The sequence below is a fragment of the Nesoenas mayeri genome, assembly GCF_963082525.1.
Source record: "Nesoenas mayeri genome assembly, chromosome: Z".
Lineage (NCBI taxonomy): Eukaryota > Metazoa > Chordata > Aves > Columbiformes > Columbidae > Nesoenas > Nesoenas mayeri.
In genome coordinates, this window is record NC_137542.1 from 52,130,377 (window position 1) to 52,158,347 (window position 27,971).

A 27,971-nucleotide genomic window follows, 5' to 3' on the forward strand; every position below is an offset into this window, starting at 1 on the left:
AGGCAGGGGGCGGTGCCAGGGGCAGTACCCGTATGCAGGGCCGAGCGGGTGGTTCCGGTGCAGGCCGGGGGTGCTATGGGCGGCCGCAACAAGAAGCCGCGGGCGGGCAGCGCGGCGCACACCGCCTGCGCCGCCACCGCCGCCGCCCGGGCTCGAGCCGCCGCCGAGGCTGGCGCTGCGGCTGCTGCTGCGGAGGCAGGTAACCGAGCGGCGCCGCGGCCGCCGCCCGCCTGCAAGGAGCCGCGTGTCAAGCAAGGTACTGGGCCCCACGGCGTGAGGCGGCCTGGCCGGGGAGCCCCTGGAGCGACTGTGCTGTGGGGAGGAGGGTGCGGGTCCCTGGCGGCTGAGGGGTGCTCTGGCTGGCCGGTGGCCTGTGTGTGCCTGGGGCTCGCTGCTGCGGGCCTGGCGTCACCGGGCCTGGAGAGAGGCGCCGAGGATCCTGCCGGCACCGGGCCGATCGGGCCTGGCCTTGGCCCGTCTCGCTTACTGGGGAGGGTCCCTCAGCAGAGGAGGCTTGTTGGTATGAACCTGTCGGGTTGGTTACAGTCTTTCTTTATCCTATTGGCAGTTCCCGTGGAGCAGGTGTTGGTGTGACACTTTTCCTATTATACGTGGTCAAAAGCAGCATGATATGGATTTGTGGTTTTTTGTTTGTGTGCGTGTCACAAAAATGAAAGTCCAGAATGGTTCTAGGGCCGGTGGCACTTCAGCGGTGTTGGGTGAGCAGAGGGATGGCTGTTCTGGGTGCAGCCTGGAAAGTCAGTGTTCTGCAGTACTGTGAGATGTCTATCTCCAGTAAGCCAGCTTTGCCAGAAGTAGCTCAGATAGCTTAGAACATCAGTAACTGCTTATGTTGCAAACTATAAGCAAATTGTGGAATGGCCATGCTGATTGAGGTTACAGCTTTTTAACAAAAAGTCTTTCAATCCATTAATATGTTCAGGAAATCTAGGTTAACCCTGCTTTTACAAATTTGGGTTCTACTAAACCCATTTTTTGTGTCTCCCACTCCTCTAATGCCGTGGTGCTCAGTTCTCTTCAGAAACTATTCTGCTTGTCTCCCAGGTTGTCTGTTATGGTGAAGAAAAAGTCAGTGTAAGTGAAAAGCAAGTTAGCATGGTCTAAATACTCTGTAGTTGCACAGCCTGCCAGTAAGTGCCAGTGACTGACTTGTGGGTGCGTACTGCTCTTGTAGCTCATGACCAGAGGTGACCTGTGCCCAGTCTTGATCTAAAAATGGGCTTTCCTAGAGCCTCTCTGTGGGCAGCCCTGCACAGGCAAGCAGTCTAGCTGAGGTTCTGGGAGGCAGCTGTGCCTTCTGGAGCACAGCTCTGCTCCCCCTGGGGTGGCACGCAGCCTCACCAGGCTGTAGAAGCTGTGAGGTTGCTCAGTTTTTACCTGCGCAGTGCCAGAAACAGTATGTGTGTTCTGAAAATGATGAGCTCCAACAGCAACCTGTGTGTTGTGAGAAACCAAACCATTCTGAAGACAGTAAATAACTTTATGAATTAACGTTTTTTCTAACAGCTGCTAAATGACAAGTATTTAAGAATGGGCACAGCAGATCAGACCAAAGGCCTCTAAACCAGTGCCACTTCTTAGATAGGGGCCAAAAGCAGGTACCTAGGTAAGAATAGGTTAGACTTCATAAGGTATTCCCATGTGCTCCACCAATTGTGGCTAAGGGTCTTCCTGTGCCAGGTGCAGTGTTTTTTCAATCCCTTCCCAGACTGATTGCTTTCTTTACTATGTTGTCCTGTCTGCCTTTGGATTTAGGTAAATGTCCAATATCCACAGCTTTAGTGGCCAAGAGTTCTGTTATGTAGCTATGCACTTTGTAATAAAAAAACCTTCAACAGCCTTGCTTGTTTTGATCTGCCACTAGTTTCCCAATTTGGCACTCCTTGTTCCAGCATTGAGAGTGAGTGAGCAGTCAATCCCATTTCCTCTCATTGCACCACTTGGGATTTTATGTTTTGTCTGCTAAGAATCATACCCTTCTTCGATATTCCTCATTCAAGGGCCTTTCTGCACCATTGATTATTCTTATCATTGTTATGTACCTGTGTTATTTCTGGCAAATTAGTGTAATATTTGCTTACACTAACCTGGGTGATGTTTGGCCTGCTTTAGCTACTGTAAACAATGTTTTCTGTGTTCTGCTTATGTAATTGATGGTTATTTGCAATTTGCAGGTCCAAAAACTTACAGTTTTAGTTCAACAACAGATTCCAGTGCTGCTGCAAATCTAGATAAATCTGTTCTTAAGGCAAGTATCTTGTTTAGCTAAAGCAGCTTTAGTTTTCGTAGTATTCTTCTAGCTGGGTAAAATATTTCTGCATCTCTTTTTTTAGTGTTGTGCAGATAAATTGCTTAATTTATTAGACATTGACTGCCTTGGGCTTGATGTGTTTGGGATTTTAGGTGTGCTTTAAGAAGTGAGTAAACTAACATGGCAGGAGAACCTCTATACTTTTTAAGTAAAAAATTATATATTGCATGCAGGACTATTAAAACTATGTTTGGGCCTTCTGCTGTGCATATGGGTCAGAGGAAGAATACAGATTTTGTACAACAAGCAGCAAACAAAGCTTGGTGCATGTTAGAAATTATTAAATACTAAAATTATTATTTTACTAAAATTATTTTTAAAAGCCAGATAGGAAGGAGAGTGTCAGAGGTAGTATCTTGATGACCAGATTATTTTGCATTACTTCTTTTAAGTGGAGGGGGAAGGCCTTGTTCTTCACAGTAGAATTTTTGTTTAGTTTCCTTGCAATATTTCCTTTGACACACTAAATTTCCTTCAACATGTAAATGGGCCTTTTCTGTGGTAAGGAATGAGCTTTTCTATTTCAAGTAAAAGTGTATAGCTTGCAAAAATAAGAAGATTAAAACATGTCTCTTATGCAAGGAATGTTTACTGTGCTTATGGAAAGCTGGAAAAGTTGGAATTTGAATGGCAGAGATTTCTACACTCTTATTTTCTTAGAGCTTTGGCATATAATAAAAATTTGTAACATTTTGCTTTGTATCAACTGATATTTCTCTGTGCAGGTAATGATAAATGGTAGCTTGGAGAAAAGGATTATTGATGTCATCAATGACCATAAAAAACAAAATGATGACAAAGGAATGATTTCCAAAAGACTTACTGCTAAGAAACTACAGGTGAAGTTTAAAGTGGTGTTCTCTGACTATTTTTTATTTAGAATAAACAGTTTCTTTTATGGCATTCGGATCATGCATCATGCCACATTTCTGCACATAGCACAAGCCAGTGTAGCATGCTTTACAGTAGTTACATTAATTTGTAGATAATTTTTTTTAGTTATTTTAGATAAGTATGCTTACTAGGAAAGATAAATCTTTGTCTTCAGTAACTGAAGTCACTGTTTTCAGACAGGATAGAGGAATAGAACTTAATCTGAATGTTGTAAGTTTCCAGCATATTTCATTCCATATAGCTGCAAAATTGTAGATTTACCTTTCTAACTGGAAAGTATGTTCTGTGCAGAGGCTGGAATGCATATTTTTTTGTACGTATGCATATATATTTACAATAAAATTATAAACAGTATGTTCAGAACAGGATTTTATACTCAGCCTTCTGATATATTAATTCATGCTGTTCACCTCTATTTAATACCAGTTACCTGATACGTGGTAAATAGGAGTTTACAAGCTAGATTAAATCTTAATATTTTCTAACTTTATAGGATGTATACATGGCTTTACAAAGATTCTCTTTTAAGACTGAGCACATTGAGGAGGCAATGAAAAATACACTTTTATATGGTGGTGATCTTCACTCTGCACTTGATTGGCTTTGTTTAAACCTTCCTGATGGTGAGTATGGCACCAGAGAATCCCTGCTCTGGCATAGGAATGCTTCATAGTAGTAATTAATGATAGTGTTTCACAAAGACTGGTAGTCATCAGTGTTTGTTGCCTAGATGCACTGCTGACTGCTTCTGGGATATTTTTGTTAATGTATAAGGTCTTGTAGACCTCTTATTTCTACTGTTAGTGTCTTATGAAAGTCCAACAAGCAAATGCTGATTTATCTAAATACTAGGGCCTAGGTTTATTTGAGGCATGTTTGTTCTATGATCTTCTAGTTGGCTCCCAACACACTTCAAAAGATTTTTAGTAATTATTATTGACATATTCTGTGACATGTTTTTTTTAATTTATTTTGAAGATGCCTTACCTGAAGGCTTTAGCCAGCAGTTTGAAGAACAGCAACAGAAACCTAGAGCAAAATTTTGTTCTCCTGTGTCAAAACGGGAACCACCACCTCGCGTAGTGGATAACAAAAAGAAAGAAAATGGGCCTGCTGCTAAGGTAATCTGAGACATTGATTTGTATTCACTGGGGGAAAGAGAGGACGAAGTTTTCTAAAATACAGAATTTGCCTTGACTTCCTACACTAATGTGGAAAACTTCTGAAAATGTGAGTGACAATTACTAAGCACACTATATTATTTTGATTTCAGTGGAATGGCCATTTGAAGGTAATATTTTTTTGTTTGGTTGTTTTTTTGCTTAGTTGTTTATTTGAAGTCTTGAGGGTTCTTCATAGTTCATTTTTGTGGTAAAGCATAGCTTAATTTTCTCCTGGGATGGGTTAATTCTGCCACTCTTTATGTGCTTGTGTGGGTTTAATTTTGCCTGCATACTAACAGTGTCTTGATTTCTGTGGCTGTTGAATCTTAAACCAAGAAATGAAAAATATTTCTTGCAAAAGTAATTTTTTTCTTGCAGCAGTTATAATTATGCAGGTGTTAAGATCTGTGTTTACCCTGATTGGAGATGTTTGCTCCATGGTTATTTTTGTGTTATTTATGTCATGGAATGTAGTAGATATATAAAATCTTAAGCAATAGTTCTGAAATACTGACAGAGGAAAGTGTTAGTGTTTTTACTGACTGTTATCATTACTTTTAATTTTCGTTGCTCTTCGTAGGAAATGAATGTAGGGAAAGAGAAAGAAGTGAGTATGAAGGAATGGATTTTGCGATATGCTGAGCAACAAAGTGATGAAGAGAAGGATGAGTCTGTGAAAGAGGCAGATGAAGAAAAGTTTGACCCAGTAAGACAGAATTACATTTCATGGAAGTCTTTAAAAAACTAACATGCCTGCCACATCTGCAAGTAGTAAATCTGTTTGTTAAACACTGGGGGTTGAGTACTTTTTTTTGTCATCTATTTTTATGTTTGCAGACTGGTGAAGGGGAAATGTGTTCAAACTTCTCTCCGAAGTTGTTTGTTCTTATTTTTTGCTCTGGGTTCAAAATATTGAATGCACTGTGCTGTATAGGAAAAATTCTTGAAACATGTTTCAGTGCGATTAGAAAGGTGACTACCAAGTACTGAGAGGTTTTGACTGTTAGTTACATAAAAAGTGATTGTTCCTCCTTAGTGTAAGCTTGGTGTAAAGGACAAAAAACCCTTCACTTTTTCTGTTATGAAGCTCATTAAAGATGGCAAGCATATGGTATTCAACTTGTAATTCATAATTTTGTTTGAAATAGAATGAGAGATATGTACATCTGGCTGCCAAGCTTTCAGAAGCAAAAGAACAAGCAAGTATCTCCAAGCAAGACAAAGACAAGCAAGGCCAGAAGGCAGCACAGGAGAAAATACGAAGAATTCAGCAAGGTAGAGCTATGCAAGTCACGTGTGTTTGATTTTGTGGCATGCACATCTGTTAGGCAAGTAAATCTCTGAGTCAGATTGAATTGATTTCATCATCTTTTACACCACTGTGTGTGAATTGCAGACTTTCCTGAATCTATCCTTTTCATCTGGGTCATACTCTAAAAAGTCAGTAACATTTTACTACTTCTGTTTTCAGGTGCTCAGTGTGAATTAATGAGTGATCTCTTTAAAGAATAAATGCTTAGCAATTGGTGTAAGTTGTATTCTCTCTCTGACAGAAATGGCAGTACTTGAAGAACATCCAGTATTTAATCCAGCTATAAAGATTTCAAACCAACAACAAAATGAAAAGAAAAACACTCCTTCACGTCAGCCTCAAGAAACCACTTTGAATTTGAGTTTGCTTGAAAAACCCGATGGTGCTGCAAAGGAAGACAAAGGTGTGCTGGAAATTGCCCAGTACAAATTTTGTGTACTACAAATTTCCAGTATTAGTTCCTGATTTTACTAGGTTGTATTACATTGCAGTACTAAGTCATCAGACTCTAATTGTGGGAAGGGCAGGTGGACTACCTCACTTACCAAGCTGGTGTTATGGGATCTGCATTTGTTCTAGTTGTTTACATTGACAGCTATTTTTGCCATACTTGTCATATCTAAAATTGAGTGAGGAGGTTAACTGTGGAGCTAGATTCTGTTTCTGTTGTCACAATCTCATATTTTTAAATTATTTTCATTGTAAACCTCCAAACTGTTACATTATTTTCTAATAAGCAACCTTTAGTGAAGGTTCTTAAAGTATTGGGTCATTAAAGATGGCAAACAATAAAATAAAACCAAATTTAGGAGACTTAAAATGTATCTTTCTGTTCTTGTAGTGAAAAAGAAAGAACCTCTAGATATAAGAAACTTTGATTATAGTGCTCGAAGCTGGACTGGCAAATCTCCAAAACAATTTTTGATTGACTGGTGCAGGAAGAATTTTCCCAAGAGCCCAAATCCTGCTTTTGAAAAGGTTCCAGTTGGAAAATATTGGAAATGTAGGTATGTACTTCCTACAAACTTTACATTTTCCTTTTGTTTCACTTAGAAAAATAAATGTTGGCTACTTCTGTCTTGTCATGTTGATCCAGATTTATGTGAATATCATGCATTTAACCCAAGCTTTCTTTTAGGCTACCGTGAAGGTTTCTTTCTCTGGATAGCTCTGCAAAACTAACACTTAGGCTGGACACTGTTGCAAAAATAAGATTCTAGTGAATCATCCTGTAAAGAAGGGATTAGTTTTTAATTCTGCAGTGAACCTGTGAGATAACTTTGGACAATTAACTTCTTGTATTCTTATTTGAAGTAGCACATTAAATGATAGGTATTAAGCATATGAATACCAAAGCCCTTTGGGACATTGTTTAAAATAAACTGGAACTTAGAAATTTGTATGAAAGCTACCATAAGTTTGTAACCAACACATTGCAGTATCAGTGACTTTTAAATGTATTGTAGACAATGAGCCTATAATATGTTGACCTAAAGTAAAATACAGTCATGTACAAATAAAGTAGACACAGCGTTACAAATGAGTAATGCTTCTTGAATGAACCAAGAAGCTGTCTTCCAGATCAGGTTAAAAGCTACTAATATACTCTTCCCCAGGGAAGGTGAGAAATTTGACTGCTGGTCTGCCTGGCATGTATCTGTTAAATAGATATTTGCATCTCAGTAGATCATTAACTGTCATCTCTTCTATGCTAAGTAGTTACAAGCACACAAACATTTAGTACTTTCGAAGCAACTAACCTTAATTGTGATCTGTAAGTGTATAAGTACTTGTGCTTTTAAGAAAATGAAGAAAATTAAGGAGAAAAAAAAAATAGCAAATTCACTGCTGTAATCTGCTGCTGAAAATTTTCTGCTATTCAAACTTGATCAGCTGTTTTTGTTTGCAAAACATTATTGAGTAACATTAAGTTTATTTAGTTTAGTTTCTCTATTTGAATTTCACCCTTATGTTTTAAACAAAAACATTTAACAGATGTCCTGTTTCTGTAAGTAAGAAAAATTAAGATAAATGCCTGAATTTGTCTTTAAGGGTCAAGATTACCAAATCGTCAGATGATGTAATGACAATGTGTCCTACAATCGTGACAGAAGATAGTATGCAAGCACAACATCTAGCTGCTACTTTGGCACTCTATCATCTAACCAAAGGACAAGTAAGATTTTCACCAGTAATATTGTTCTTAGCCTGGAATCTGCCTTTGCACTGACTTGTTACAATATCTATAGCTAAATTCTAAAAACAATTTAATGAATTGTTTCCCATTAAATTATTTTATTATATGTTCATTTGCTTTTATCTACAGTCATGCTTATGTGCTATGGTGATTAGGGAGGGAATTTTTTGATAGTGTAACTGTTCTCTCAGTGTTGTAAAGAATGCATGCCAGTTGGAAAAAAGTATTGTTGACATTTGTTACTGTTTTCGTAGTTTCTCCATTTAGAGATTTTCGTGTTTTGTGGTATCTTTTGCTACTCAAGTTGTTTTACACATGAAATGTTACTGACGCTACTAATTAGTACATAAAGGAATTTTTTTCTGCTTTTTCCACCTGAAGTCAGTTCATCAGTTGCTGCCTCCTACCTACCGAGATGTCTGGCTGGAATGGAGGGATATCGAAATGAAAAAGGAAGAAGAAAACAAGATAGAAACCAATAAACCTCGTGATAACTTTATTGCTAGATTATTAAACAAACTCAAACAACAACAACAACTACAATCTGAAGACCAGCCAAAAGTATCTGAGGGTCCTGAAGATTCCTGGGAAAACCTAGTTTCTGATGAGGACTTCAGCAATCTCTCCCTTGAGACCTCAGACACTGATAATTTGGAACCTTCAAGGATTTTATTCAAAAAGCTGCAAAGTTCCTCCAGATACCAGAGGCTTCTGCAAGAGAGACAGGAGTTACCTGTGTTTAAGCACAGATACTCAATTGTAGAAACTCTTAAAAAGCATCGAGTAGTTGTTGTGGCTGGTGAAACAGGCAGTGGAAAGAGTACCCAGGTGCCCCATTTCTTGTTAGAAGACTTGTTGCTAGATGAAGGATCAAGTAAATGTAATATTGTTTGCACACAACCACGAAGAATCTCAGCAGTGAGTCTGGCAACCAGGGTTTGTGAAGAGCTAGGCTGTGAATCAGGACCAGGAGGAAAAGTAAGATGTCTGAATTCCTTTTTGTAGTCTTGATCAAATACAGGAGGCTGGATTGTTCGTACAAAGTAAAAATGTAATTTCTTATACAACTAGATAATGAAACTTTATTTTCTCATGAAAAGGGCTTCTTTGTATGTCAGCTGTTTCTTTCCAAATTGTCACCTGTGAACCTCTGGGTATCCATATATGATTTCTAAAATATCTAGAGGCTGATTCAGAGCAAGAGGGTTTTGTAATGGAGGTGGTCAAACATTGGAGCAGATTACACAGAGACTGTGGCATCTCTCATTATGGTTGAAGAAAACTCTCTGAATGATGTTCTGAGCAATCCAATCTGGCCTTGGGTGAGGCCATGCTTTCAGAGAGGCCCCTTCCAACATAAGCTGTTATTTGAAGAAAACTAAGATTCTCTGTGTTTTATGATAAACTACTTGTGCAAAAATATTTTTGTTTGAGGACTGTGAAGAGCCCTGAAAAGAACAGCAAGTTTACCAGCTCTTTGCCACCCTGGAGTTTTAGGTTTTGGTGTATTTTCCCTTTCTTAAGAAAGGAAAGAGTGTGTATGAAAAAATGGTGTAGTAGCCATTCACTACACTGTTAGATTAACAACTTGTACAATGTCTGAATCTAACAGTGCCTAAATTTCACTTCATTTTCAATATCTATAGCTTACATACTATTTTAAGTTATTCCTATACTGTTAATATCTTTTTTTTAAGAATTCCTTGTGTGGATACCAAATTCGTATGGAATCAAGAACAGGAGAAGCCACCAGACTACTGTACTGCACAACAGGTGTCCTGCTTCGGAAACTTCAAGAGGATGGTCTTCTTTCAAGTATATCTCATGTTATTGTAGATGAGGTTATCAGCTCTTACTGTTTTACAGAAACTATAGTTATTCTGGGCCTTGGATTTTACTAAAGCCTTACTATAGATATGTTTTTCCAATTCTAGGTGCATGAAAGAAGTGTCCAGTCCGATTTCTTGCTAGTTATTCTGAGGGAGATCTTGCATAAGCGTTCGGACCTGCATCTGATTTTAATGAGTGCTACTGTAGACAGTGAGAAGTTTTCTAGTTATTTCTCACACTGTCCTATTTTAAGGATCTCAGGGAGGAGTTACCCTGTTGAGGTAGGTAAATGTTTTTTTGATTATGCAAGGCACTTTATGCATGTATACAGTGTTCGCCTGGTTAGTCTCCATTGGAAATGCATCACTTTTTTTCTTATATGTCTTAAATGTTTGTTTCAAGGACTCATAACTCTTTCCTTTTTAGAGAACATTAAATATCTTCAGTGCTTTGAAGTACAGGGTTGTACTTTTGTTTTTCTGATGGATTTGTTATTGATTAAAATCAGTTCATCAGTGACACTTTGCTTTTTCTCTACTTAACCTAGGTAGAAAGGAAAGCATCAAAGAATTTTCCCCCACACCCCAGATGCAACTTTGTCATTACGTTCTTATGTATGTTTCTCATGCATGTTGTATAGGCTATCGTAAACATAATAATGATCATGTGAAGAGGCACGTTAATAAACTCATAGCAGCTCTAAGTTTAGTTTTTAAGAACCCTATGGAAGATTAATTTGAAATTTGCAAGATCTATTGTAAGATTAAAAGGGAATGGCATGCACTGTTTATTTTCATATGTAGCTTTAAAAACCAAAAAAAGTTCCTGATTAGTTTTTGATGTACCTTGTATTTCTTCTGTGAATTTTCACTCAAGGTTTTCCATGTTGAAGATGTAATTGAAGCAACTGGCTATGTCCTGGAGAAGGACTCAGAATATTGTCAGAAGTTCCTGGAGGAAGAGGAGGAAGTAACAATAAATGTCACTGGGAAAGGAGGAGGTATTACAAAGTATCAGGTAAAATAGGCATTACTAGTTTTGGTTTGGAATTTTTTTAAATTATTGTGTCAATTTATCTTATAAAATGTGATTGGATTGTGTAATATCAAATATTCTGTCAACTATTGATAAGACAGACACAATGGCATATTCTCCCAAAGAATTATATCAAATAGTGAGCCTACGAATGGAAGAGGCAAGGCCATATCCTTCTTAGCTGAAAAACTCCACAGATCCTCAAACTTGGCATGCCAAATGATATTATTTAAATGAGATTATTGTGTAGAGCTTTTTGGTTTTGACAGGCTGTGGTTAATCCTGTAGGTACTATGCAGTGACAGCTGTATGTGCTTTTGGATCAAAATTTTTGAACGGAAAGGTATATGAATGCTGGCTGACTCTAGGCAACTTAGGCTCTTCATCTGGACTGTATATATTTTGGGTAGATACCTGTCTACTCTGACTTACTCTCTCAAAATCTCTGCAGGACCACTTAGTTTGGTGTGATCAAACACTGCACATGTTGGAAAATATTCTCTCACTACTTTGCTGATTTTTCTTATTTTTTTCCTAGAGTAGTAGTTAACCCCATGCAACACAACAGCATCTTCTAGTTGAATCCCACATACTCTCCTGAATGCTCCTTCATCTTTGTGGTTTATTTCTGTTGAGCATTCAGCGTAGAAGGATATGTAGTAGCAAGCTTCTGTAAGTGCATTGGTTAACAATGAAATAGTTTACGATAATGCCACTTAACATAGAAGCCTTAGGCAAAGTATGTATCTGTAAGATGTTTATAAATGTCTTTATGTTCTGCTAACTCGCTCTTCCTCCCCCTTTCCTCCTGCTCCAAAACACGGCAGGAGTTGCTACCCAATTCCGTTTTAGCTTTCATTGCAACTATTAGTTGGAAAGGGTAAGGTGAGGGAGAGGAGAAAGGGGAGACTGCTTTTTTACACACCCCAAAATACATGGTGTTCCAAAAGATGAACCAGATTTCATTCACTGTCTTGTGAATGACTGAGGCTGGAGCCCATTTGTGTGCTCAGAGAGGCAGTAATAATTTGAAACTCTATGCCTGGCTCTTTCAAGTGGTAAGAGTTTCATTCATCGGCATTTTGTGGTTGCGAAGGTACAGGGATTTCAAATTTGGTCCATCTTTTTGAAATATACTGTAGGCTTGCTATCCCATTTTGAATTGGTACCAGCTGGATGCCAGATACGGACCTGGGAACTGTTTTAGTTTGTAAAACAGACTATAAAGTACTGTTCTCACTGTCATTTAACAGTAGTAGATACCTACACACAGCTTATGTAGGTGACTGATTTAGTCTAACGCATGTGGAATTTGGTGTGAAGTTAGTCTATTAAATCTCTCTTACCTCACTCTGCTTTAAGAAACCTAATTAGAGTGACAAACTGACCTTCTGCTCCCTTACCTCCTTCTTCTAAAACACTGAGAATATTATTTTTTTCCATCCTTTCTTTTTTAGGAGCATGTCCCAATCCAGTCTGGATCTGGTATCGATTTGGCTCCTTACTATGCGAAATATAGCAGTCGTACACAACAAGCCATCTTCTATATGAACCCTTACAAGATCAATCTTGAACTTATTTTGGAGTTGCTTGCATACTTAGGTATAGTCTACTTCTTAAGAAGTTTATATACTTGGGGCAGTCCTTTGGACTTATTTTCCAGTGCTTTCTGCTAATGATGAAGTTCTTCATTTCATTCTTATATGAAACATTCTAAAAACTGCTTATCACAGAAACCAGAATTAGTTCATCTTGTTAAGTGAAACTGTTTGCAAATGTATGTTTGTTTTAACTATGTCTGTGCTCTAACTTTCCAGATAGAAGTCCCCAGTTCAAGAACATTGAGGGTGCTGTGCTGATCTTTTTACCAGGCCTTGCCCATATCCAACAGCTGTATGATCTCATTTCAACAGACAGAAGATTTAACTTGCGTGACAGGTAATGCAGATATGTTTTTATAATTGATACTTTAACTTGATTATCTTGTTCGTTTTTAAGGCCTGCTATTCTTGAAAAGGGAAGCAGTTCTACTTCTGAACTGCTTGTTCTACAAATATACTTTTACTGTCTAAAAATGATACAAATGAAAGTGACAGGTACTTAGAAATGGTACTATAATAACTTTTTTTAATTTTATTTTTCAACAAACTGACTTAATCACAAAGAAGTTGACTTCTTCTTTTCTACTTTTTAGGGTAGGGAAGCTGCCATATCTGAGCTATAGCTTTCTGGCTTACTTTTCACATGGAAGTGATAACTTACTGTGAAGAGATCCAGAGGCAGTAACCTGCCAAGAGAAATGGCATCGTTTTAGTAACAGCTTTGAAATTTATTTTGTGGGTAACTTAAAGTTAGTGACACAATGGTGTAAGAAGAACATTAAGGTCAAACTCTAAAGATTCATAGGTGGGCTGAGGTGTCCAGGTTTAAGAGAAGGAAAGTACAAATCTCTGTGCCTGTCTTCTCTCTGAAGGCCTTTATTACTCAGCCTGCAAGTTGCATGTGTTTATGGTTCTGTGCAAAGTTTCTGTTAATGGTCCTTGTCTTGGGAGCACAGTGTAAAGACCTCAGATTCATGAACACACTTTCTTGCTAGACTATTAGTGTAAGTTAACCTAGAGTCCTGCAATAGTAATTTGTTTCCTTCATTGCCAAATAGAACATCCATATGAATTAACGGTGTTCTTCTTTCCTGATAATGTAATAAAACACTGAAGCAGATTGTCATACCTAATCATACAGACTTTTACTTTTTCAAATGTCTGTTCTAGTTGCTTCCTGCAAAATGTTGTCATTGTTCCAGTCTAATTTTTTACTGTATCTTAATCTGGTAAGTGTATGTTAATTTGTCTAATTTCTTGTTCTAGGCACAGGTTGATAGCTTTGCACTCTGTTCTTTCAACTCAAGATCAAGCAGCTGCATTTACAATACCTCCTCTTGGTGTTAGAAAGGTATGATACATTCAGAAAGGCAAAGTTGACCCCTGAAAAGAGAAACTTTCTGTGGGTGCAACTTTGAATTGTTTTAAAATCAAATCATAGAGAATTACACAATAGCCTGTTGTTCCTGGAATTTTCTCACTGTAAAGAAACAATTCTTCTGATTTGATGCTCAATAATATAAGTTAGGATGCCGTGAAAACCTTAACAGTAATCAGACGAATGTTTAAACCTAATATTTTTTAAGAGCTGCTTTAGTTGTTCATTTCCTGTATTTTATCTATTTTTAACCACTAACTATAGATTTTATCTAGGAAAACAGTATTTTATGTACTGTCAAACTACTTAATTAAAAGTTGACTAATTTTGGCACATACTAGGTAGTAATTTTGATGGATTATTAAAAAAAAAAAAGTTAATGTGAGATTCTCACTTCTGATTCCTTGTTGGTTGGGGAAGACTAAACCATTTCCCAAGTAGTATAGCTTTTAATACTTTGTCAGTTTATTTAAGGAAACCTTTTCTGGTTAAAAAACTTTAACCAAACTTATATTCTATAATATTGACAAGGGCAAAAACTGTTAGACATCCAATAATTCTTTTACTTGTTACGTTACTTCTTTTTCAGATTGTTTTGGCGACCAATATTGCAGAGACAGGTATCACGATACCAGATGTTGTCTTTGTAATTGACACTGGGAGAACAAAAGAAAATAGGTGAGATTTTTATTTTCATCAATCATACTGGGATTACTGTAAATATTTGGAGGCTAGTAATGCAAGAGTTTTGTAGTACCCTTATTAAACTGCAGTTCTGGACAAAAAAAAAAGTGAGCTGAGTTCCTTGAAAAGCTTTCAGTTGAGTTCCAAGTTTGGGATGAATCTTTGGATTTTCTAAGAGTGTGAAGAACAACAAAGGGAATTGTTCACAGAGATGGTGAAACATGATTAAGTACTGGGGTTTTTTTTTTAAGGAAAAATGTAGATCCTTTTTATGCAGAATGTGTTAGAAGGAACAATTCTACATTTCCAGGGAAACGAACTGATACAATAGCTCTTTCGTTTTCCAGTTTTTACTTTCATTATTGTATTAAAGGTTCTGTGATACATAGTTTCTCCTCAGGTATGCCTGGTTTTCAAAACTAAATACAATATTTTCAAATATATGCTCTTTAGAAATAGTATAATTATGCTGGTATTTGAGTTAAATATACATCTAAACTTAAATTCTGAAATCTGAATGGGCACTTGCTTTATAATTTTTAAGGTATCACGAAAGTAGTCAGATGAGTTCCCTGGAGGAGACCTTTGTTAGTAAAGCTAGTGCTCTGCAACGACAAGGAAGAGCTGGGCGTGTTAGGGCTGGATTCTGCTTCCGAATGTACACAAGAGACAGGTACTGTAAACTTAGCAGGATTTTGTAAATCAAATATCATTGTCGTCTTTTCTGTGCAAAAGTGTTGTTGAAATTCACTCCAGTTACTGCAAACTAGAAAGGTTAAACTAAGAAATACATATAATTTGAATATCTTATGAATAATGAGTTATACTAGTTTTTTTGTTTCCTAATTAAAAAAAAAATGCTTAGTATCTCTATAAAGTGTTTTCAAAAAAATTTCCAAATCTGAAGGAAAAATGCAGCACTATGGAACTGTAGAGGATGAGTTTTTAACAGTATCTACTACCCTGATCAAGTATACACAAACTTACCTCATGAACTTTGAATTTTTTATCAGACAAATCTGTAGATTTCTGAAGTGGTATCTCTATGAATAAGAGATGGGGAAATACCAAGTTATACAGCACTTGCAGAATTAGTTTCTCTTACTGTAGTGGAATAACCTGTTTCCTGCTTTCAGCTGAGAAATAGTTAAGGTATTTTGACATAACCAATGAAGTGTGCATTTTAGCCAAATGCAAGACTTTCCATTTGGGAGCTATACAATTTAAGAATTTGTTCTGAAAATCAGGGGTTTACTGCCTTTTGCTCTCACTAAAACTCCTGCTTTACAAGGTACCACACACACCTTAACTGAAAGGATGGGCACTTTACCTGTATGTTAAAACATCTACCACTCCCTACACCCTTGCTTCCAAAAAGAACATCTGCAAGGAATGAGCATATGAAACATGAGTTTATAAGTTGAATTCAAAGATTAAATTGTGGTGCTGTGTTTTTATGATGTTGCAGGTTTGAAAGCTTCATGGAATATTCTGTTCCAGAAATATTACGTGTGCCTTTGGAGGAATTATGCCTTCACATTATGGTATGGTTTTGTTGGTTTGTTTTTGGTTGGTTTGTTGTTTGGTTGGGTTTTTTTGAGTTCCTGACCTCATTAGCTAAAAAGGCTTGGTCAGACAGCCCTGATCCAGTGTAATTAGTTGGCAGGAGGGAACCCAGTGTGTGTTGTGGAAAACCCAGAGCACACTGCTGAGTGAGAATAGCATACGATATGTTCCTGTTTACCTCAGAATGGTAGTACAAACTTCAGCAGAAATTAGTTTGAAAGCTATTTAACTAAGGCAGAAATTCCATTCCCTCTGTCCCCATCCTGAGCGGGGTATGCATGGGAAAACTGGAAATCTGGCAAATTAGTGCCAGCCTGAACTGCATCTCAGCAGGTTTGACAGCCTCCTGCTCCTCTATCACCACTGGTAAGATGCTTCTCTGATCAGTGGTCATGCCATGCAAAAATCCTTCCCAACAATTAAGTTCTGTTAACCTGATATGGAGCATGTCTGTGTTCTGGGAACCAAGAGGCCGGTTTAGAGGGGAGGGAACATGGGGTTTTGTTTGGAAAAACAGCTTTCCTGTTTCCTTTCTAGCTGCTATAAAAGTTTATTATTACAGTTTTTTTTAATATTGAAATACATACCCATTCACTCCACAGAAATGCAATCTTGGCTCCCCTGAGGATTTCCTTTCCAGAGCATTAGACCCACCACAGCAGCAAGTAATTGGTAATGCGATGAACCTGTTAAGGAAGATTGGGGCTTGTCTCTTAAATGAGCCCAAGTTGACTCCATTGGGCCAGCACCTTGCAGCCCTTCCTGTCAATGTAAAGATTGGCAAAATGCTTATATTTGGTGCTATATTTGGCTGTTTAGATCCTGTGGTAAGTAAAAAAAAAAAAAAAACAAAACACATACATACATGTACATAATATGTGTGTGTGTGTATATATATATATATAATATAAATGGTTAACTCTACCTTTAATATGATTTCTTGCAACATGATATTTTTGAAAGCATGATGTAAGAAGTTGTAATGTTTGTTTTAAGGTGAGGGTACCTGGACATCATGGAGAACAGTCCAAGTGTTCTTAAACTCCTAGGTACGGTTCACAAAGGCATAGTCAGACTTAGTCTCCAATTCTATCTGTTACATTCCCAGGGAATATGATACCTAAAGAGAATGTCCTCTTACATGTGTGTTAGACCAACCTGGATTAACCCACAGTTCGTGTAGGCCAAGAAAGTTATTGCAAATTAATGTATGTGGTGATTTATTATGTGAGGACTGTGGCATAGTTTACACTTTCACTTAGTGCTAATTTGATGCAAATTAGGAGAAGGCATGGGTATATTAGTTGCTAAAAACAGAAAGTTAAAATTCTTTGTTCTCTCAGTTTCTCCTGTTAATGTGGTATAATTAAAGCAGTTGTTTAATTTTACCTTCACTGTATCATAATGGGTATTGCTCTATCATATGAGAAACAATTTAATGTGAGTTTTCAGATATTAATAATTTTTTAAATTGGGGTATATAAGGCACTATGTGAGCAATATCTTTAGTACAGGAAGTTTGAATTCTACATAGGAAGTTTTTAGAGAGGTAAGTTTTCCTTAAGACTTAGTGGAAGACAAAGTATCATTAAATATTACTATAAAAAATAAAGCTATTTGTGTGAGAAACTTGAAAGCTTATAAATAAATACTCTTAAGTGATGTGTACTTTACTAATTGCAGGCAACTCTGGCTGCTGTTATGACAGAAAAGTCCCCATTTACTACACCAATTGGTCGAAAAGATGAAGCAGATCTTGCAAAATCATCCCTAGCAATGGCAGTTTCAGACCATATAACAATCTACAACGCTTATCTGGGGTAAGTGATATAATTCTCCTGTGCTTATAACTAGATGCAGATAACTTAAGTAAGGTGGTTCTGTAAAGAATCCTTAATAAGTATCTTCTCTTGAATTGCTTGTGCCTGAAGTTTTTCTTTTCAGAATAACAAGATTGCCAAATAGTGTAACACAAAAGAGTGGCTTCCTTCGTACTTTGTCCTTTAACTCCTTTGAGGTATGCTTGCACACATACAGAGGTGTACTCTGTCTGTTTACCCTAGGGTTTACAGTGTTTCGTTTGCTGTTTGTGGTATACTGACCTGAATATTTTGGTTTTTGAGAAAGTAAAAATGTATTTATTATAAAATATTACACACTTAGGATATTATCACTAAGTTTCAGAAAACGCACCTGAATTTTGTTTCAACTGTCAAGGCAGACAAGTGTATAATTTTTTATATAAAATTAGCTTATTTTTGTTAGTATCTGCCAATTTGTTACAGGCATATTCTCTAGAGTGCTTTTAGACCAGCAGCTTTGTTAATGCCATTTGTTTCTAGTTTTGAGTGGAGAATGCTGACCAAAACACAGTATTGCCATTTAACTTACTGCCACTCTCATGTTGTTGTACTCTTAATGTGATTATTCTTGATGTAACAGAACAGGATTTTTTTCCTTAGGTGGAAAAAGGCTCGACAGGAAGGGGGTTATCGTGCTGAAATGACTTATTGCAGAAGAAATTTCCTCAATAGGACTTCACTGTTAACTCTGGAGGTACACCAAATAACATGTCTTTCGAGTCCAGAGCATAATTAAAATTTCCATCTGAAAACATGATGCTCTTTTAAAATGGTGATAATCACGGTTCCTATTTAGACAAGGCAAAAATAAGCAGAATTTTGGGCACTAGTGAAATGTATACCCTCAGCTAAGGTATCTGTGTCTGCACTTGAGATTTGATATGCACACTTTGCTGATACGCATCTCTACAGTCACTGCCATTGGAGAAGCTAGTCCTTACTCCCACCAGAGAACCAAAACTAAACAATTAAAATATGTAGATTTGATATCAAGAATAACAGAAGGACAGGCCTCTTAACAGTTAGTTTGAAAGACAACCCACTAACTCAGATAAATGGCCTTTTATTTTTTTTGTGAGAAAACGTTTTAATTCATCTTTACTATTTAAGTTTGAGTGACTGAGCTTTCCTAAGTAGAAGTGGATATTTAATGCAAATGTATCTCTATTTTAACTACAGGTGAGAGATTTTGTATTTGCAGTATATATAGTACCATATATCTAATCCTATGTTCCACATGAGGGTTTTTCTTGTAGAAACAGCCAGTATTCCACAGTGGTTGTGGAAAATGCAAGTGTTTTTCTAATAAGAGATTTTCACCTGGAGAGCATGAATTTTTGGAACGGAGTCTCATTGCCTGCTGATGAACTGGAGTATGTACCTTTTTAAATTCAGAGTTTTACTAATACCTTACTAATTTCAGGATGTGAAGCAAGAACTCATAAGGGTGGTGAGAGCAGCAGGGTTCACAGCACCTACAGCGCAATGTGGATGGGATAGAAATGGAGCCACACAATCCCTTTCTCTCCACGAAATAGCTCTTCTGAAAGCTGTGTTGACTGCAGGGCTGTATGACAATGTAGGAAAAATATTGTACACAAAGTCCGTGGATATTACAGAGAAGTTGGCTTGCATGGTAGAAACTGCTCAAGGCAAAGCACAAGTGCATCCCTCCTCTGTAAATAGAGACTTACAGATGTATGGATGGCTCCTTTACCAGGAGAAGGTAAGTGAAAATAGTGAGTGCAGCTGGTAGTTTGTGTAAAGGTGGAGTTATGCCACTAATATTAAATAACATACACCAGTGTTAAGTATGAATGAATGTCTTGTTCATCCTAAGAGTATTTAGTAGTATCTAATGATCCTGAGGTCCATACAAATGGGTCAAGTGAGTTCTGAAGAGAAAGAAGTTAAATCTGTACATGATTAACAAATCTGTTCATGGTGAAACTGGTAGCTATAAACGAAAGTACCAGTCTGTCATTTAACAACAGTGTCATTGACTTTTTTAATACAATGCTGTGGATTTTAATGTGATCACTTTAAGTAGTAATATGTAGTAAAACACGTTTAAGTGTGATTTTTGCCTTTTTTTTTTACTGTTCTAAGTAGACTCTGAATTAGTTTTGAAGTTGTGGATTTAGCCCATGTACTGGTAACGTATAAGCCTGTTACAGCTGATGTATTTTATGTGGTCTGGAGCATATGAATAGTCATTGATTGTTCTGTGTACCACTTGTGTTGATTGTATCTAAAATGAAAAAAATGCATTCTTTGCTTTTAAAAGTAGTAATCAAATTTAGTGTTATAAATTTTATGTGGTTTGGGTTTTTTTGTTGTTTTTAACACTTGTGTTTGTTTATATGCAGGTGAGGTATGCTAAGGTGTATTTGAGAGAAACTACGTTAATATCCCCCTTTCCCATTTTGCTTTTTGGTGGGGATATAGAAGTCCAGCATCGGGAGCGTCTCCTGACAGTTGATGGCTGGATCCATTTTCAGGTACATTGGAGTGATAATCACCTTTTGTGGTTCCATGGGTTTTTGCATTACACAGTTGATGTACAAGCTTAATTCAAAACACTATATACATGGGGTGAAGACAAAAGGGAAGGGAGAAGGGGAGTAAAGGAAATTATGGGAAATTTTATATACATGTAAATTTTAGCAAATCATACTCAAAAGAATAGGCTTGTAACAAAATCAGTTCCCTCTCTGAAGAAAGTCAGTGTACTTTCAGAAAAGGTATTGGAAATGGATATAGACTAAACCTTGTTTCATAGAGCTGGTACTGAAAGCAGAGGTGTGCTGTTTTATATTACCCTTTCATACAGTCATATAATCAAATAAGTATATTTTAATCTTTAGAACAGTATTTATTGTGCCTTATAGCCCAAACAGAATTTTTGGGGAAAGAAAAAAATCCAAACGGAAAAAATATGTTTGCTTGTGTTTCAGGTGTTTGGATTTTTTTGTTTGGGTTTATTTTCTTGTTTTATTTGGGAATGGGAAAACTGCATTTTCTTAGCATATTTTTTCAGACAAAATTTGCAGGTGAGATGCCAGCATCTTCTGTAAGTTCTGTTAAATGACAAACATTGGCTTTTGCCAGCATGCCAGCTACTTGGCAACAGTTTCCCATGCTCATGTGGGCCCTGTTACACTTAATGAAGACTATAAGCTACAAAGCACTTAAGTTTTTTGCACTCCACTGATGCAAGGAGGCAACCATCTAATTTAATTCACTGGTTATGCATGTGAAATTTTAAAAAGCAGCTCCCTTGTGGGTTTGTTGAACTTACGGTCCCTGGGTGGCTACAGATTGTGTAGTTGCAGGGCTGATGACATCTTGTGGTATGTTTCAGAATTTCTATTTTTCTACCGAGTTGCTAAGCAGAATATGCTGCATTTTGTGTTTTTTCCGTGATACCTACTTATTGTACCACAGGCAGTATGTAAACGAAGACTGGAATGGAGAGGCAGGGATAAAATGAAGGATTCCTGAAAAGTGCTTCAGCTTTAGATACCCAAATTCCTAGTGAGATTTGGGAGAGGCTGGTGATTGCTTTCTCAGGAGGCTTGGCAAACCTGAAAGGGAAATGTGTAGATATTTTATTTCAGGCATAAATTAATGTGTACTTTTATACACTGGAAAAAAGCAATTGGAGTAAGTAGGATATTGGTAAATTGATAATTGTGCCATGTGCTGGTTGTTCATGATGCATGTGGGAACATATTCAGAGGTAAGAGGGTGTTACAGAAGTTCTGTTTCCCATCGCAGAGACCCAGGCATGGGTTCCAGAAATTCTTCTAAAATAAATGATTTATTTGCAGGGTACATTGTAGAGCAGCTTGATCTAAGTGCCTCCTGGAGGGGGACTCTCAGTAGAAAAAAAAAAAGGTAGACAATTGTACCTTCACAGTCCAAGTCCCCACCCCTGTGCATCACTCTGGGCCAACTGCAAAATTAGAGTCTGGGGTCTCCCCATACTTATTGGATCTCTTCATTTTTGTTGGGTGGGCTGTCAGTTAAAGTTCTGACCTTCAGTTACTATGTTGCACCTGCAGCTGGAGAAAATAAGTTACTGGTAATAGCCAGAACATTCTTCTGTTTTGTCTCGTTAGGTGCAATTTTGTTCCTTTACCTATCTACAGGGATGCAACTACCTTTATCTTCCAGCTTGCAGATTCTCAGGCCTTTTTTTCACTTCAAGAAGCAGAAAGTTTCAAAGGTTCACAGCTTAAGGAAGCTAAGTTAAGCAAACTTAGTTATGCTAAGCAAATTCTATATTAACAGTTTCTAAACAATCTCTAAAAAAGGCAGTCTATTCTCTAACACAGGGCATAATGGAAGTCCTGTTATTTCATGAATATGCTATCCATGTGCTTAAAATTAATTATATTTGTCATGTTTGCAGGAATCTTGTTGTAAACTTCTGTTAAGATGTAAGGTAATGTTTTAATCTGTGTTTTGGTATAAAATGCTTGAGTAATGCAGGTGTTTGTCTTCTCTGTTCTTTACAGGCTCCTGTAAAGATAGCAGTAATTTTCAAACAGCTGAGAGTCCTTATTGAGTGTGTTTTAAAGAAGAAGCTTGAAAATCCTAAAATGTCACTTGAAGGTAACTTTATTACTGCATTGCTGACACTGCTGTTAAATGGATCTTGTGGCAAATCTGAGGAGGTATTAGTATACTGCATCCTCACCCAATAGGTTTAGTGTGACTTGAATATCATTCCATTATCCTGAGATGCATCCAAAGAGTTATTTGCAGGATGCAAATATTACATGACTCATCCCAGATGTGTGAGGCTCTGCGCAACTGATGTTTTAAAGTTGCCCCTGATGATGTTACATTCAATGTAGCAGCAGTAATGGCAAGGTATGCATTTCAAAACAGAAGAACATTGTGTGTGATGAACCTCAGGCATGGATGAATTTTAAGTATTATGCAAGTTGTCTCTCAGTTTAGGTTAGTGATGGAGAACTGCATGTTTGCCCCCAAAGTAAGGGATAGAGCAGGGGGTGTCAAACTCATTTCTGCTGGGGGCCACATCAGCCTCGCGGTTGCCTTCAAAGGGCCGAATGTCATTTTAGCACTGTATAAATGTAGGAGCAGTTACATTTATACAGTCCTAAAATGACATTCGGCCCTTTGAAGGCAACCGCGAGGCTGATGTGGCCCCCGGTGAAAAAGGAGTTTGACACCTCTGGGATAGAGGAGCACAATTTAAACTTTCAACAACAGATGTTCAAAAGAATATTGTAGGTGGGGAGGAAGAATGAGAGTTCCTATATTATCTGTAGTTAACCCATCGCTTTCACAGTCTCTCTTGTGAAATATAGAAATGCCCACAACCTGTTCATTGAGGAATTTTATAAACTTTCTAATGATGTACTGTGGATATACTGTTTCCTCTTGCTTTGCAAATGGAAGTCACTTGTCTGGCTTTAGAGACTGGCATAGCCTAAGACATTAAGATGTTAACTAACTGAGAGTTGGACTTGTGATTTTTCTTGGGTTTTGAGAATCAATTTTTAAGCTCGCTCTTTTCCACTGACAGTGTTTGTTTTCTTTTGTAGATGACAAGGTCTTACACATCATCAAAGAACTGATAAAAACAGAGAACGGTAACTGAAAACAGAAATCAGTAACAAACCTGAGTTTCAGTAATGGTACTCCGGGATTAACTGAAAGTATTTAGATGCTTAGTGTGATTGATACCAGCCATGATTGGAAAGACTGCATGATTCTACATAGGATTTACCTTTATATCATTTTTGAAGATGAACATTATGTTTTAGCCTTTACAAAACATATGGTGCCATTTGTCTGACTGTATGATTAGTGGATGGAAACAGTTTCTTTTCAATATAAAAACAGCTGTGGCAAATTCCTCTTTTTGTTTCATGTTTAATGTACCAATCATACCATCACTGGTGGTGCAGACTATAGTAATGATTGAAGATTGGGTCCTGAATCTCGAGTAGAATTCCATTAGGTGTGTGTGAACAGAAGGCACACATTACGGGGATTTTCTAAGTGGTGATTTTTATCTGAGTGTTAAAGCAGTACATCTTACAGATGTCTTCAGTTTTCTGTATGGTTTACATTAAGGAGATGCTTTATAGAGAAGTAGTAGGCACTGCTGTGAACAGGTGCTCAGCTAGACAAGTGGCTGTACAAGTCCCTCCCCTGCCTCTTCTCAGCTTGTTCCTCCCTGTTCACCCTGATCCTTGTCTCTCTCCCTCCTACTGTAATAAGCTTTGCTGTCCCTTTCATATATCCTTTGCACAGACCTGCAAGCCTCCTCAGATGATTATGATGTTCTTCCCCCTTTATTTGTCAAAGTTCAGGTTGGCCACTTTAAGTTTCTTTAATGGCTCATAAATCAATGACTGAAGCCTCCTGGTCTTTGTTATTCTCTCTTTCACTTACAATGTTTGTGTATCTGTGTGTTTGTTTCTTCTTTTATACTGAATGATCCTCCACCATGTAACCTAATGGACTAGATGCTCTTAAATTCTACCTATCCACACCATTTACAATTATGAAGTGAAATTTTAGTTTACCAACTTGGCTTTCAAGAATGAGGAGTATTTTTTTGAGGGGGAGGGTTTGCCATTAATCAGTTGCAGTCAAGTGGGAGCTCTGTCTGTACAGGCAGAGGCATAGTGTGGAAGATTATTTTTTTTTAATCTGAAAAATACTGACTTCATACAGCAGAGGTTAAGAGTATACAGAAAGGACACTGAGGACAATGCCTGAAAATACATGGAGAATACCCAGTTAGATTATCACAGCAGAACTGCTACGCTAACATTAAAAGATAAGATGAAAGTGAACCAGCTTGTGCATTGGTACCTTACACTCAATTCTGGAAGAGGCAAGTTTTCCTAAATTTTCCCAAATAGTAGTTTGCTAAGAACTCTCAGGGAAGAATGATAGCATCTGTTATCCTTTTGTGGATTGTGATAAACTAGTAGTAGTGCTGGTTTCCTGGAAGAGGTAAGAACTGTTTGGTGGTGGGTTTTTTTTATTGCAAAGTATATAACACTTATACAAGGAAACTTTTCAAGATAAATCTGTACCCTGAACAACTTGCTAGATTTTGTTCTAGTTGAGGTCTTTTGTACCCTTTGGACACATTAACTAGAAATATACATCGCTCATTCAACAATGAAAAAGCTCCTCTGTTTCTTTTGGATTTGAATTTTGCATCTCGGTTGTTGGTTTTAAATGGCTAAATCCTAGTGAAAGTATTAATTGTCCTTGAGTTATTCTCCCTTCATTGACTGTGATGAATAGGAAGTATTTGTTCAATTTACGTATGGTAATGTTGAAATTCTGAGACATTCTTTATGTTCTTCCAGCATGCCCTGCTTTGTAATATTTTAAAGAAATAGCTTTTGTCAGTTGCTATTAAGGGGATATAATGTAATAACTATGGAATTGCACACTCTCTGCAAAACAGATAAAACATGTCACACTGTGGTGTACAGATAAGCACAGTTATCTTAGAATTAAAAATAAGCAAAAAACAGAGACTACACTGGCTTTCTGCTTCTGCAGTGTACATGAGTAACTTTTGTGCCTGTGTTCTTTTGAGGGAACAAACTTTCTCTTTTGTTCCATTTATTTAATAAATACTTATATTACCACCTTTGTGTTACTTTTCTTCAGCGTTTGTCAGACACAAGACCAGTATCAATGAATCTTTCACACCATAGTCACAGCATGTAGGGTTTTGGGTTTTTGTTTTTTTAAAGGTAGCACATTCTATGGGTCTCTGTATCTGAAGAGTTCCTCTTCATGCCCTTGAAGCTGCAGAATTTCCTCCTCCTCCTCTCTTTTGCTGTTGGCATCATGGACTCCTTGAATTTCTCTCTTCCCCTTGAGATCTTCCCCATTGCTTGGCCCATGAAGGGTTTTCTTTTTCATTTTATGATTCTTCCCTGAGCTACAGCAGGCTCAATCAATAGGTCATATAAGCAAACTGGTAAACAGGCACACTGCTTCTGTAAACATTTTTATTAAAATAGTGATCTGTTACGAACAATCCGTAGATGGCAGTGGAACCAAACCCAAACCCCGTTGAGAACTCCAGCATTTTCTCCTGTGATGTATTTGTGCTATATTTCCTAGTGACCTCACATGAAATTATTACTTACACAGAACAATCCATAGCTGCTAAAGTTCACTAGGTTCTGGGTTAAAATGCTGGGAGCTGGAGAGACACTTATTTTAGTAGTGGCAGATGGAAGATGCTGCACTTTCAGCCTGCTTGGTGTGGCTGGTTTTCTGGCACTTCTGCCCGGTTTCCCCTCTGTCCCTTCCCGGAAAAGGGGACCATGCTGGGCGCTGTGTGCTGGAGGTCGCAGGGGGCCCGGTGGAAACCTTGAATGAACAGCCAGGCGTTTTGGTAACGCGGTTCCTTTTTGGCCCTGTTGCAGATTTTGTTTTGGAGACGACGCTCCCGGCAGTGCCGGTGGCGGCGGGGGGGGCGCGGAGGGAGGCGGGCGGGATGGCCGCGGGGCCGCCCCGCCGCTCAAATAGCGGCCGCGGCTCACGGCAGCGCAGCGGCTCCCGCCATGGTGACCGCGGCGAGCGGGCAGCGCTCTGGAACCCCGCAGCGTCGGGGCCCCGGCGGCTTCCCCGGCTGCTGCCCGCGGCGCCCGGCCCGGCGGAGGCAGCCGAGGACAGCGGCGGTGCCGCCGGCGGCAGGGGGGAGCCCGCAGGAGCTGCAGGCTTTCCGCGACTACGGGGAGAGCTGGTACCGCTCCCGCAAAGGGCTGGAGAGCCGCTTCCAGCCGCATGAGCCGCTTGCCCGGCAGCCGCAGGTGGGGCAGCGGGGACGACGGCGGGGGTAGCCCGGTGCCCGGCGCCGCCTGACCCCGCTCCTGCTGCCGCAGGTGACAGCGGAGGCACGCTGCAAGCTGATCAGCTGGCTCATCTCGGTGCACCGGTACTTCGACCTGTCCTTCGAGGCTCTCTGCCTGGCTGTCAACATCCTCGACCGCTTCCTCACCACCACGCCCGTGGCCGCAGATTGCTTCCAGCTCCTGGGGGTGACGGCGCTGCTCATCGCCTGCAAGCAGGTAGGGCGGCCCCGAGACTGGCAGCTCCCGCAGCCCTTCTCAGGCACCCCTAGCGGCTCCGGCACCAGCTCAGCCCCAGCCGGGCCAGGCTCCGCACCCTTTCTCCCCGCGCTGCTTCCCCGGCTGCAGCATCCCCACCCCCTCTCCCCTTCACAGGTGGAGGTGCATCAGCCCAGCGTGAAGGAGCTCCTCTCCCTGTGCTGCGGCGCCTTCACCCGCCAGCAGCTTTGCAACCTAGAGTGCCTCGTCCTGCACCGCCTGAGCTTCGACCTGGCGGCGCCCACCATCAGCTTCTTCCTGGAGCACTTCAGCCAAGTGCGGCTGCAGGTGCCGGGGGCCGACGCGGGGGAGGCAGCGGATGCCAGGAGCCTGGCGGAGGCCATAGCGGAGTTCAGCCTGGCCGACTACGCCTTCAACAAATATGCTCCTTCCCTGCTGGCTGCCGGCAGCCTGGGGCTGGCAGACCAGCTGCTGCAGCACCACAACCCCCTGGACCTGCAGGTCAGCGGCTACCCCGAGGGGCTCCTGCGAGACTGCATGGACCACCTGCAGCTTCTGGTGTCTCTGAATGAGCAGTCCCTGACGCTCCTCCTGCCCCCTGAGCTGGCCCAGAAGTGCCCCTGGCTGCAGGGTGGCCGCTGACTGCGGGGTGTTACTGGCAGGGCCGCCTATCATTTGTACCTCAAGCAACCACAGTGTTTGCCTTGGCCTTCAGCTGAGCCGGCTCTGTGCAGGCTCGTTTGTGCTCCGCAGATCTGATGTAGAGTATGATCAGCTGAGCATTGGTGTCACTGGAGTTTTGAAAAACAGATCACATTTTGCATACGATGTTACTGTATGTCAGTTGCACTGTCCTTTGCTGTTTTTTAAAATCCAGCGTGTAAATAATATAGACAATGCCAAGTACTGTATTATTTATTTGGAGGAAGGTCTACAGAGGTAACAGTGGAAGAACCAAATGAACATTGAATAAACTCTTTTGTACTTGTCACCTGTATTCATTTAATTGCTGGTGGTGT

General features: G+C 39.2%; 2 protein-coding genes across 5 annotated transcripts; both read left to right on the plus strand.

Moving 5' to 3' along the window:
• Window positions 1-40: 40 nt before the first annotated feature.
• DHX29 (DExH-box helicase 29) lies at window positions 41-25,406 on the plus strand. Of its 4 annotated transcripts, XM_080362243.1 has the most exons (27): window positions 41-256; window positions 2,196-2,269; window positions 3,058-3,171; window positions 3,720-3,849; window positions 4,205-4,347; window positions 4,970-5,095; window positions 5,538-5,664; window positions 5,943-6,104; window positions 6,543-6,708; window positions 7,754-7,877; window positions 8,280-8,876; window positions 9,596-9,739; window positions 9,833-10,009; window positions 10,605-10,745; window positions 12,221-12,365; window positions 12,581-12,701; window positions 13,631-13,715; window positions 14,332-14,420; window positions 14,971-15,099; window positions 15,895-15,970; window positions 16,595-16,819; window positions 17,676-17,812; window positions 18,455-18,548; window positions 19,278-19,580; window positions 20,224-20,355; window positions 22,378-22,474; window positions 23,437-25,406. In XM_080362243.1, exons 1-27 carry the CDS (start codon window positions 76-78, stop codon window positions 23,490-23,492), a joined length of 4,095 nt encoding a protein of 1,364 aa, XP_080218369.1. In that variant the 5' UTR covers window positions 41-75; the 3' UTR covers window positions 23,493-25,406. The 4 variants fall into 4 exon arrangements, with proteins under 4 accessions (XP_080218369.1, XP_080218366.1, XP_080218367.1 ...); XM_080362240.1 differs by lacking the exons at window positions 41-256; window positions 2,196-2,269 and adding an exon at window positions 4,500-4,517 and having other exon boundaries at window positions 3,062-3,171; XM_080362241.1 differs by lacking the exons at window positions 41-256; window positions 2,196-2,269 and having other exon boundaries at window positions 3,062-3,171.
• Window positions 25,407-26,445: 1,039 nt separating this feature from the next.
• Window positions 26,446-27,594, plus strand: CCNO (cyclin O; the record flags this gene model as incomplete). Its single annotated transcript, XM_080362285.1, has 3 exons — window positions 26,446-26,694; window positions 26,767-26,952; window positions 27,109-27,594. The coding sequence occupies 3 exons, from the start codon at window positions 26,446-26,448 to the stop codon at window positions 27,592-27,594; spliced, it is 921 nt and encodes a 306-aa protein (XP_080218411.1).
• Between the last annotated feature and the right edge of the window lie 377 nt (window positions 27,595-27,971).